Source organism: Salvia splendens, chromosome 10 (genome assembly GCF_004379255.2).
Source record: "Salvia splendens isolate huo1 chromosome 10, SspV2, whole genome shotgun sequence".
Lineage (NCBI taxonomy): Eukaryota > Viridiplantae > Streptophyta > Magnoliopsida > Lamiales > Lamiaceae > Salvia > Salvia splendens.
Genome location: NC_056041.1, coordinates 19,635,917 through 19,648,035, shown reverse-complemented (window position 1 = coordinate 19,648,035; position 12,119 = coordinate 19,635,917). Strand labels below are relative to the sequence as shown.

The 12,119-nt window shown below is 35.0% G+C and overlaps 2 protein-coding genes across 2 annotated transcripts; both read left to right on the top strand.

Annotated features, from left to right (window-relative positions):
• Positions 1 to 3,553: 3,553 nt before the first annotated feature.
• Positions 3,554 to 8,649, top strand: LOC121751008 (DNA-directed RNA polymerase III subunit rpc3-like). Its single transcript, XM_042145706.1, has 14 exons — positions 3,554 to 3,787; positions 3,876 to 4,023; positions 4,237 to 4,346; positions 4,477 to 4,558; positions 5,058 to 5,203; positions 5,740 to 5,880; positions 5,988 to 6,098; positions 6,172 to 6,283; positions 6,773 to 6,913; positions 7,023 to 7,060; positions 7,145 to 7,237; positions 7,443 to 7,526; positions 7,750 to 7,893; positions 8,087 to 8,649. The coding sequence occupies exons 1-14, from the start codon at positions 3,719 to 3,721 to the stop codon at positions 8,219 to 8,221; spliced, it is 1,554 nt and encodes a 517-aa protein (XP_042001640.1). The 5' UTR covers positions 3,554 to 3,718; the 3' UTR covers positions 8,222 to 8,649.
• A 1,499-nt stretch (positions 8,650 to 10,148) lies between these two features.
• On the top strand, positions 10,149 to 11,359 carry LOC121751009. The gene is made up of 3 exons (XM_042145708.1): positions 10,149 to 10,264; positions 10,387 to 10,716; positions 10,983 to 11,359. The coding sequence occupies exons 1-3, from the start codon at positions 10,195 to 10,197 to the stop codon at positions 11,141 to 11,143; spliced, it is 561 nt and encodes a 186-aa protein (XP_042001642.1). The 5' UTR covers positions 10,149 to 10,194; the 3' UTR covers positions 11,144 to 11,359.
• Positions 11,360 to 12,119: the final 760 nt, after the last annotated feature.

Here is a 12,119-nt window from a genome sequence, read left to right as displayed (position 1 = left end):
GCAAGTCAACCTGTTCTCGGTGGAGTACGAGAAGTGCTCGAGGGAGCAGGGAAGCGGCGAGAGCTTGAGCGATGTGTGCTATAGAGCGCTGTTGTTGTACCAGTCAATGTACGGCGACTTCAAGCATTTCAACATTTGGGCGCTCTTGAAGGACAAACAGAAGTTCCAGGGCGGGATTCTGCCATCGGCTGCGCCAAAGAGGACGAGGACCACCGAAGCCGGTGCTTACACAAGCAGCGAAAGCGGCACATATCCGGTGGACCTCAACCGGACGATGTACGAGGAGGAGGAGAGTTACGGCACACCGGTGTCTTCCCGAAGTCCCATTGGCGTCAAGGCTGCGAAGAACAAGGGGAAGGCGAAGGCGACATCCTCCTCGCAAGCCGCGGCCGCCCCCCATCGCCGATCCTGACCTCGACCCCGGCGGCACTTGCCTACGCGGAGTTGGCAGCGGCCGCCAACCGGAGGACGTTGTTGGACACGCACAACGCCCTCATGCAATGTCAGGACCCGGCCAAAGCCGAATACTTCCAGGGGATGATCGTGAGCTGCGCCGCAAGTTTGGACTTTTGTAGAGTAGTCAACTTTTTTTTTCATTTCTAACTCGTGTAAAACCTTTTTTTTAATCAATGTAGGATTTGCCGTTTTTAATTAATCGTGGTATTTTTTAATTATTTTGCATTGACATATTTGAAAACATTTAAATTAATTAACAAAACAATAGTGAAACCTATAGGGCGGCTTATAGGGCGCTCCACTGCAGGTGAAAAGGGTAGGAGGATAAAATGCTGATGTGGCGATGCATAGGGCGGGGACGCCCCACTGCTAATAATTTCAGAACTCTTTGATCATTCGAATTGCAACTCGAAATGTTTGATGATAAAATCAATAGAGCGTGAAGAATATTCAAACATAAGCTTCAAAATCTTGAATCAGTTTTAAATTCAACATATATTCAAATTTGTAAGAAAACATGTGAAATGACAAATACTTATAAATTAGCTACAAACACTAAAGTACTGCATAGCATATTATATATACAACTTACCCTAATCATATTACTCCCTTGAGGGTCCGTCTACTTTGGATGACTAGATATGACAAGTCAAGATAGGATTGGGTTTTATTACTATGTTTATAGTATATATAATTTCTTGATTAGCTATGTTTTTGTACTCCCCTTTCACAAAAAATAGTTCTATTAGTGGATGATATATGTTTCAACGCGAAATTGGTAAAATATGAGAAAGAAAGAGATACAGTGGGTAAAATAAGAGAGGAAAAAAATGTGAATAAAGTAGGAGAGAAATTTTTTTTTAAAAATGAGTACTAAATTGAGAGTAACTTTCCGTTTTTAGTATGAGACTAATTTTGATAGACGGATAAAAATGGAAGAGTATGACTTCTTTTAGTGAAAAAAAGGAACTACTATCAAGTGTTTATTTTTTTAGTTTCAAATCAAGATAAAATTACAAAATGACAATACTAACCTTAGTTAACAACAAAATCACTAAGTTTTTGTTCGAGCCTAGATAGAAAAGAGGGAGCGAACATTTTGAAAATTTATAGACCAACCCTTAATAATCAACAGATTATTTAGTATTTATAGACAAATATTTGTGGATTATGCCTCAGGGGCGCACTATAGTCAATAAGTGAAATTCTGTCAAAATTCAAAGCAAATCACATCACTTGGATCCTTAGATTGGGTGGTTGTGATAAGTTACATTATTATAGTAAGATGTTACATTATGAGCCAAGCTACATTATTAGACTAAAATGCTACATTATTTTTACTAAAATAGTACTCCCTCCGTCCCGCACTACTCGCACTTATTTCCTTTTTGGGCATCCCAAGTTACTTGCACTCTTTCCATTTTTAGTAAAAAATTTCACCTACAGCCGTCATTTTTGACTTTCCTATACACTCATTCCTTAATCTCCGAGCCGAAAAGGAAATGAGCGAGTAGCCCGGGACGGAGGGAGTACATTATTAGCCAAACAACATTATTAGACTAATAATCTACATTATTAGATGACACGTGACATTAATCTAACCGTTAAATCATAAGATCTAATGGACTACAAGTATTTTAATTTTGAACACTATTTAACTTATAAATATGAATACAACCCTCCTTATGCCTCAATTTCTATGTTTTGAAATTGATAGTATAAAACTTGATACTACTAGAACCTATCCAATTAATTTTTATTTGAAAATTTTGATAGGGTTCGGTTTCCTACTTTTCCACAATAGCTTAACATAATTAATTAAATTTCTCGCCATAAGATCTTTGATTGACAATCTTGTAACTTATCTCAAAATTCTCTCTTTATATAAAAATATATAGCTAAATTTAAGTGTTAAATATTTATTGATTTAAAAGCTCTAAAATTTCACGATAGTGTGGAAGAGATGGTATGTTAAAATTCACAGATAAACTAAAATCATGGGCAAAATTGAGTTTACTAATTGGTTTACACACACAAAAAGGAATTCAACACAAACAAGCAGAATGTAAAAGTTTATCCCTAAATTTCAGTTTCATGTTTTGGGCTAACCACACACAACTCTAATTTTACAAGCCCAACAAAATGTCTTCAGTTTCATGTTTTGTTCTGAAAAAATTCAAACACACCAGAAAATAAAAAGTTTTATCCCTCATTGCGTGAATCATGTTTGGGTATGGATGTCAACGCAGCTCGGAGTCCGTGGACTTGTCTGAATAGCCCATCAAATTTATAAGGTTAGGTTAAAAAATTTAGTCCGATAAAAATATAACTCGATTAGCCTGCAGTTGATTAACTCGCAACTCGTTAGGACTCAAAAACTTAATGTGTTGGCCCAAAAACATAATAAAATTTATTTTGTTCAATTTGTTTGACTTCTAATTCAGCAGTTCATTGATTTGTATAATTAAAAAAAATAATTTTCAATTTTATATTAAATATTATTTTTTTAATTAATAAAATAAATAAATAAATTTAAAACTTCAAATTCACTAAAAAAATATTTAAATTTCTCAAAAGTTTATGTTTAATTTTGCACAAACTTCAAATATTATTATTTGATTATGATTATGTTTGAGTTTAAGCATGTATCTCAAATTTATCATGAATATGTTTTCCATTTTATAAATATAACTAATTTCATCATTATTTATTGAAATGATCTCATGTTAATTTTATCGTTAGCAACCCGATTACTCGGCTGGGCTAGCCCGAAACCCGAGCTTTGAGGATTAGGATCGAACTTTTATAATTAAAAAAAATACAATTCGATTAGTCCGCACCCGATTGACCCGCAAACCAAGTAAGGGTTGACCTGCAATCCACTGCGCCGACCTGATTAATATCCCTATCAGTTTAGGAGTCTCCGCCCCTTGTCTCTTGTATTCGAAAAAATACAATCCGATTAGCCCGCACTCGATTGACCAACAACCCGAGTAATGATCGGCCCAAAATACCGATCTGATTGACATCCCTATCAGTTTGGGCTAACCACAAACAAGTCTAATTTTCTCCATCCTTCAAAATCAAAATCAAAATCTAAATCAAAATCTAAATCAAACTCAGCGGCGGTTTAGCATAACCGGCCATTTACCCACTAAACCCTGTAAACTGAAAGAGGGTTTTAACTTGGTGAAAAAGCAGCAGCCACCACTGCTATTCCTGCCTCTCTTGTACGCCCTCAACCGCCTGTAATCACGCAGTGATGGTGTCGCAGCACGGTATTTTACTCGCCGCCCATGTCATCTCCTCGTTCTACGGTGATTTGTGCTCTGTAATTCCCTCTATTCCTAATTTTCTCACCTATTTTGTTTTCTGCTTTTAATGTTTAGCAATTAAGTACAAATCTGTTTTATGTGCAGAAAGTATGCGAGTGTTTGCTCCGCAAAGGAACCCTAAAGCTAGATGAAATTGGCAGGTCCACACAGCTCTCTAGAGAAAACATTTTCAATTGTTTACGGGTTTTGATACACCAAAACTGCGTTCAAGCCTTCCAGCTAGAGCAAGAAGGTGAATCATTGCTGCATAAATTTCATTAAATTTCTGTTTGTGTTGCTGATTCAGTCTTGCATTTTGATTTGAGTTGGTTGTTTTTTGAAGTTGGGTATTTAATTGAAGAAAGGCCTGTTTATTTACACAACATTGACTTCTCTGTGTTGTTTATTAGTGAAGATTGTTTATAGCATGTAACCCATATAAGTGATTTCTCTTTTGCGACTGTAGGTGTTAAGGCACAGAAATCCACCCACTACATGGTGTTATTTGACAACATTATGCATAAATTAAGGGCCACAAAATTTATGCAAATTGTATCCGAGGAGCTTGGTGAAGATGTGAGTTCTTTTTTAGTATTTTTTTGTCTTAATTTTTTTTTTCTGTTTACTGGCATTTGAGTTTATTATTTAATATGTGATAACTGATGTTGAGGTTGATTGCCTGGGTTATCATCTCCTTATTTTACAGTGTCGAGGAATACTTGTTGGGTTGATTCAACACGGGAGGCTTTCGTTTGATCAAATTATTGATAGAGAAAGGCAGAAATCAGGTATCGAAAATCATTTGTAACTTTTGCTACATGATGCAACACTTTTTCGGTAAAACTAGCCAAAATTGAAGCATAGTACTTTATAGAATATAGACCAAGTAGTTCTTCAATTTAATTGTCTTTTTTTCTTCAATATGATGTAGTTTACATTTCAATATAATGAAATTCTTACCAATATAATGATAATTGTCATTATGGTCATCATCTGATATTCTGTTGCATGATAGAAGTACGAAACTGTTAAGGCCTCGAAAAGTGTACACTACAACAAAAAAGTTTTTGAGACACCATTTCAATCAGCTCCAAGTTAAGAGTCTTTAGTCATGCAATTTATAGTGAAGCATGTACAAGAAATTAACCGACAGTATATATCATCAATGGGTTTCCAGAAGTGTTTTTTTCCTCTTATCAAAACCCAGTTAACTAATAATTAGGATTTGGGACTGTATTATTTGGTGAATCACCTTGCTTGGCATTTGAAAACTCTTCACTCCTGCAGGTAGTTCTGACAATCAGGTTGTGCATGATAGCTTCAGGAGACTTTTGAGTGCCCGATTTATAGAACGCTGCCCTTTGCCTGGGCCACTCCTTAATCCACCTACTGATGAGGCTCCTGCCAAGAAGCGAGGTGCCAAGTCAGGAGAGGTACCCATTTGAACTTAGCAGTGTATTCTACGTTTCAAGAGACCTTTTGCTAATCTCCTTTAAATATCTGCATGCACAATATATTTTTGGATGCTGTGTATATTGTGCAGTTCTTTGCTTCCATTCGTCATAAAGTTTATTTGTCTTGTATGGTCATTTCCCTTCAATTGTTTGAGGGTATAAACTTTCATAAATAACATGTATTATATCTATATGTTGACAATTCCTTTGTGTTGATGCCTGCTTCACGTATTCAAATATTTTTAGGAACTAATAGGATTGATGAGTTGTAGTTTCTTGGATTATATCTATTCCCTTTTGTTTAAAAATATAAATGTATGTAGAAAATGGAACCTTTTCTCTTTTTGTCTGCGGGATGGGGGCAGGGTTCTTGATTATCGAGGTAGATGACTATATGTAGAAACTGGAACATCTCACTTGTTTGTCACTAGCTAACCTGTTCATGTGGTCCTGCATCTTCTGCTCATATTTATGCAAACGACCTACTTTAGTAGAGCTGACCATTTACTTAACAGATCACAGAAAGGAAGACCATAGAGCAGCTTGCTTTGGAAGCTGCTGCTCCATCGGAGTCGATGAGATTTTCAATGGACATGGGTGATATTTCTGAGGAAAAGGGCGAGGAAAATACTAATATCCCTACAGTGGGCCAGAAGGTTCGAGGAGCATTTCTTTTGAAGTATTTTCAGCACAATATTTGAAATTATTGACTTATTATTTGAGATTATTGACTTGTTATTTTTGTATTCATTTTGACTAATAGCGCAAGGATATTGTTTTGGACTCTGATGACGAATTAGCGGATGTCAATAGAAAGATAGAAGTGCTTTGGCGTGTTAATTTTGAAGAATTTTTGTGGCGCCTGATACATAAGGTTCGTTATTATAATTATTTCTTATTTCAAATTGGTTGCCAGAAGAAATAAGTTTGATGTCACTTCGATGCAGGCTTGTATTTCACATGTGAAAACAAGTATTAACAATGAAGCAAGCATTGTGCTGAGTGCAGCTTTGGATTTAATTGGACAATCAGAGACTCGAATGAAGGCTGAAAACTCTCGTAAGGACATTTCTTTTTATACATACCTGGATTGAATTCTAAGGTTATGTTGTAGAACTTCGTCACTCTCCATTACTAAAATGGAACAAATATCTTGGGAATCAAATCCATCATTCAAATCATTCAAAGGCATTAGTTAGTGGCTTAATGCTTATGTTGTATGTGGTGTACTGGTGTTTTAGTTCATCCTGCAAATTCACAAATTTGATGGCAAGGAAGAAGACAAGCTTACTACTACTAGTAGTACTAGTAGTAAGCTTAGACAGCTGAAGTCATTTGATTGTAACCAGTCCAAAATTATCTATTCCTTAGATTTCTGTCTCATATTTAGTTGATTAGTAGAGACACCTGAACAACTTAGAACTAAGAAACATAGTCATGATGGCACTTGAAGGGATTTGTGTACCATTCGGAGACATATTGTTAAATGATCAATTGTGCCCTGGTTTATCAACATTTATCTGATCTGAATTATGGTATTATTTCCAGCTGATCTGTCTATAAACGATATATATGAAGAAGTTATTAAAAAAGACGGTGGTGTTGGCATGGATCTTGACCGTGTCCAAACTTCACTCGAACAACTTGGTTGTGAAACCCTTGCAACTGATATGGAAAGCTATAGCATTGGTACTTTCATCCTCTTCATGCCTTTTATCTTAATGCAATCTTTTTCAACCAAGACACCATCCATCCATTGAGTTCTAACGCATACGTTTTGCTATTTGTCTCTCTTCAGATGTAAAGAGCTTCATTCAAATGGCTCAAAATCAAGAAGTTCGTTTTTTGTTCCTTTGTTCTCTGTTGGTCTCTGTTAATGTGTATTTATCTCAACATATTATGCAATATCATTCTAATTAGGTGGAGTCCATGATTTTGAAAAGATATGGGAAGGAAGCCTACAAGATATTTAGGCTACTGTCAAGGGCTGGTCGCCTCGTTGAGACGGACAAGGTAACTTTAGCAATTTTATAATCTTAAGAAATAAGTATGTTGTTTCCCTTCCTTCCTCCCAGAAGTGACACATATTTTTAAGAAGTTAATAGTTTAGTTTACATAAAATCACATAAAATGAATTATTTCAGGAATCATTGCAAATTGTACTTCAGTAATTCAAGGTGGAATCATCGCAGTAACTAGTTCGTATCTTATGCTTTAGATTTCAGATATTACATTTGTTGAGAAGAAAGAGACCACCAAGATACTCTTCCAGCTCTGGAAAGATGGATATTTACACATGGAGGTATTTTCTATTGCATTATCGTAGTTCCACGAAGAATTTCGTGTCTGGGTGGGATTCAAGCCCTATTTATATTCATATGAAAATCTAATATTTGTGCAATGTTGTCAATCATGCTGTGCGAAAGATGACATGCACATTGAATTAATATGTGATGTACACATTCAAGTCTGCTGATACACTTTTCCTCGAGAATTTCAGTGACTGAAAGAAAACTTTATTGTAGAGTATGACTGCAGCTAGGCCACCATCATTTCATCTGTGGAAAGTGGATCAGAAACGTTTCCGGGAAAAATTTCTTGAAGAAATGTACCATGCAATTCTAAATTTGAAACTCAGAATCGCACACGAGCAAGATCAGAGAAAAGAGGTATGCTTTAGATAGTTACGATGCATATATGAAGGAATGAACAATAATAGATTTACTACATCATTGTGATTTGTGAATCAACAATCACATATCTATTTTGTTGAGAGGAAAAGCCCACTGTTAGCACTGTGATTTTGTTTACCGAAGATCGGTGTCAATGATTTAAGCGATGTGTTCATGTGATGTGCTCCAGGTTCTTCAAATACCTAAGGATAAGCTTGTTGGGGAACTGAGGAATAAAGTTATGGTGTACAGGATAGTCAGGGCTACCTTGGAGCATTCGTTGATGGATCTAGACGATGCAGTTGTGCTGTTTCATCATTTCTGAGGGTTCCAGATTCCCTTCAATTAGTGATTCAATGATAACTGTCTGCTTTTCTCGGACTCTCGATGAAGCAATAAGAGGGCAGCAAAAGAGGTGCCCTGGTGAAAATATATGCTCATTTTCTGTTACTATCATTTTGTAGTGCTTTCAATTCTAGATATACATCAGTTATGTGTTGACGTTATTAGTTTTCGGGGTAGGATATTGTTGATAAGACAATGCAGGTTTTTTTAAACTAGTGTTCATATTAATTTAGGATATCATCTCGTTTTACAATGCTAATGGTTTGATGTTGGACATGTATCCTGCAACTTGGGAAATGTGCTCAGAGTCAGCACAATTTCAGTTTGGAGCCATAGAGATTGGGCATATGTATATTCAACTTTGGCCATCAATATCTTCCCTCATGGGTTACCCTTTTTAATTTTTCATTTATGTGCTACCTTCGTTTCATGTTAATAGAATCGTTTCATTTTTTGCACTTGTTTTAGTAAATAGTAGATAGAATATCAACAAAAAGGTAAAATAGTCAATCTGTTATAACATAATAATTTTCATGGTTTTTTTATATCAACATAGTGAATTACAAATTTCAACACAAGTACTTGAAAATTTCAATATAATTTTATTGATATTTTACATGAATTATATTGAAATTTTTATGTATTTATTGATATAAAATTTGCTTATCAAAATATACAAAATTGAATTTTTTTTATAAAATTTCATCATCCAATCATCGTCTATGCAATTTCGATGTCGTTAGAATCCTTATGAAATTACCTTTAATTTGATATATTTTACGAAAATATTTTTAAATTGAGAGAGTTCCGTAAATTTAAAGTTTTAAGATGATTATGAGGAGGGAGAAAGTGGTTAGTTTTAACTACCATATATAAAAATTTACAATAATACCATTTAAGTTTATTTACTAATTTTTTAATTTAAAATATAATTCACCTGACATTATTTCAATTACTAGATCTTAATCTAATAGCTAAGATTTGATCTTAATTTTGTATTGCTAATTAGTTAGTAATTGATCACAACAACCAGTTATAATATACTTATATAAAAAGTCAATTTCTTGATAGTTTCTTCCAATTAAAAGGGAACAAAACTCTCAATAAGATAAAAATAACGAATCAAGCCAGAATATATTTGGAATTAGAGGGAGAGAATTATACCACGGCACACGTAAGAATTGTGAATTTAGAAGAAAAATGGTACTCGAAGAAAGAGAAAATAATTAAAGGAGAACAAAAAATTATACTACATTTGAGATCTTTCTGACTAACCAAGTCACCCGTCATTAAATAACGGTAGAGCATTGACCGAAGCCATTAGCGTTTGTTCGCCATAATTAATGTTTATTACTCCAAATGGTCTGCTCTCAATTAATTATCTTATTTTACTATTCTCGTACAATTTTCATTAAATATCTCATAGTTGTAAAATTAGGCTTATATTTCAATAAAGTAAAAAAAAATTAAAAAACACTTATCGTGAATTAATGAGAACCGGATGGGTATATTGAATTTGATTTTCAAACTAATCATTTCATTTAAAGATAAAGCATACCTATTTTGAATTAATGAATGAAATTCCGATAATTTAAGCTAAAGAAACAATGGTCATTGATGTACATATTTCCACCCCAAAAACCACGCCATAATTAATTGTGTAGAATTGTTAGCCTCAATTCAATTAGCCGTCGACGGGTCACTCCTAACTATCTAAATCAACCCCCCCTACTAAGTAGACAGAGACCAAGTCATCTTCTTCCTACTTACACCACCAAACTTCTGTGAAACTTGTTTTTTTAGCTTTCACACATTTACACTTATGACTTAATAATGCTATTCACACATCATTCTAATAAATTCCATGCATTCATCAATATTCACTCCCTATAAATATATACCATTTCCTCCCACCAATTCTTGTCTTTAAATCACCAAATTTAAAGGCATAAAATGGCATCACAAAATGCATCTACTTTTGCTCTTCTCCTCACTCTAGCTCTTGCCATCCAAGCCGCTTTCGGTTAGTAATCAATACTATTAAATAAACACTCTTTTTTTTTTATTAATTGTTTTTTTGTGTATATGTAGTGTAATTATAATTATAAACAATGTAGTTATTGATAAACAAAAGTGTTTACGTAGGAAACATTATCGAGTGCAAGAATTTGGAGAAGGAGTCGTGCGCGTATGCGGTGTCGTCGACCGGGAAGCGGTGCGTGCTGGAGAAGCACGTGCAGAGGAGCGGGGCGGAGACGTACGCGTGCACGGCGTCCGAGATCGATGCGGACAAGCTGAAGAACTTTATCGAGAGCGACGAATGCATCCAAGCGTGCGGCCTCGACCGGAGCGCGCTCGGCATCTCGTCCGACTCTCTCCTCGAGCCGCGCTTCGCCAATCAGCTCTGCTCCAACCGCTGCTACACCAACTGCCCCAACATCGTCGATCTTTACTTCAATCTCGCTGCGGGAGAAGGCTAGTATTTTCGTCTCCCTAATACATTACCTTAATTGACGTTAAAAACGTGTCCCAACTGAAATTAAAGGACGCAAACCAAAGCGTCTAATAAAAACAAAAGATTAAAATTAAAGTGTAGTGGACAATTGTGTACAATTGTGTCCTCAATGCAAGGGACACTTTTTTTTGTCACATTTTAAAATTTTACAACGCAAATAATATTATTAGTATATGTTGAAGTGCTAGTCTATGACCTGAATTTAGCGCTTATTTAAAAATGGCAGGAGTGTATCTACCGAAATTTTGTGAAGTGCGGGGAGCGAACACGCGGCGACAAATGGCGGAAATAAGAAGCTCGGGATATGCGACTCCAGCGGCCGAAGCACCCCAAGACAACTACGTTAGTTTTATCGGCGAACCAGCACCGTCTCCTTTTACTTTCTAAATTGGGATAAATTTCTTCACAAATGTTATACGAGAGAGAGGGAAATAAGGATATACCATGCCATATTTGTAATACTTATATACTACTCCTACTATACTAAACATGTTATACTGAATTTTTATACTAATGTAGTGTCTGTTTTTATGTTTCGTCTAATTGTATTTGAATTGCATACCATACATGAATAAGATATCACCTTTTACAACTTTTTAATTACTACTATGTTGGAAAATTTAGGTTTGTCAAATTAAATCATATGGTTGTGGATGGTTAGGTGATTCATTTACGGTGTACTTTAACAATAATTATAGCACAAGTAAGAAAACTATGTACTTCAATCATTTTCAACTTTAGTGAAATCAACGAGATCAGAACTTAAGCTTTTACATTCATACTATCACAGCATTTATTAGATCGCAGCAAAAAAAACACATGTATTTATGGTTACAATAAATTTCTTCCACTTTAGACGACAAATACGGTACAAATTTAATTTATCAGAAGTATAAATTAGTATTCCACATTATTTAAAACTGAACAAATAATGCTAACATGACATAATAATTATACAAATACACCTACATAAGTTGGATTGTTTAGCATCTACACTGTTATACTTACAATTTTCATCATTTGAGAGAAGTACTCGGTTTAGCATCGGCCCAAAATAAAGCCCAATTCAAACTCACATAATACAGTATATTATAAAGCGTCATCTTCCATAAAACATTTACTCCAGACTCCAGTGCTGCTAGAGAGTATATGTTGATAGAGAATTCATTAAATAATTTTTCTGTAAATTAAAATTATTCAATGAAAATGCGCATAAGTGTTGTAAAATGTGCCTAAGCCCAACCCAAAGTGATGCTAGAGAATATTATGTTGATAGAGAATTCATCAAATAATTTCGCTGCAATGAAATGTGCCAAAGCCCAACCCAATAAACTACTTTCAACGTCATGCTTGCCATGTTTAT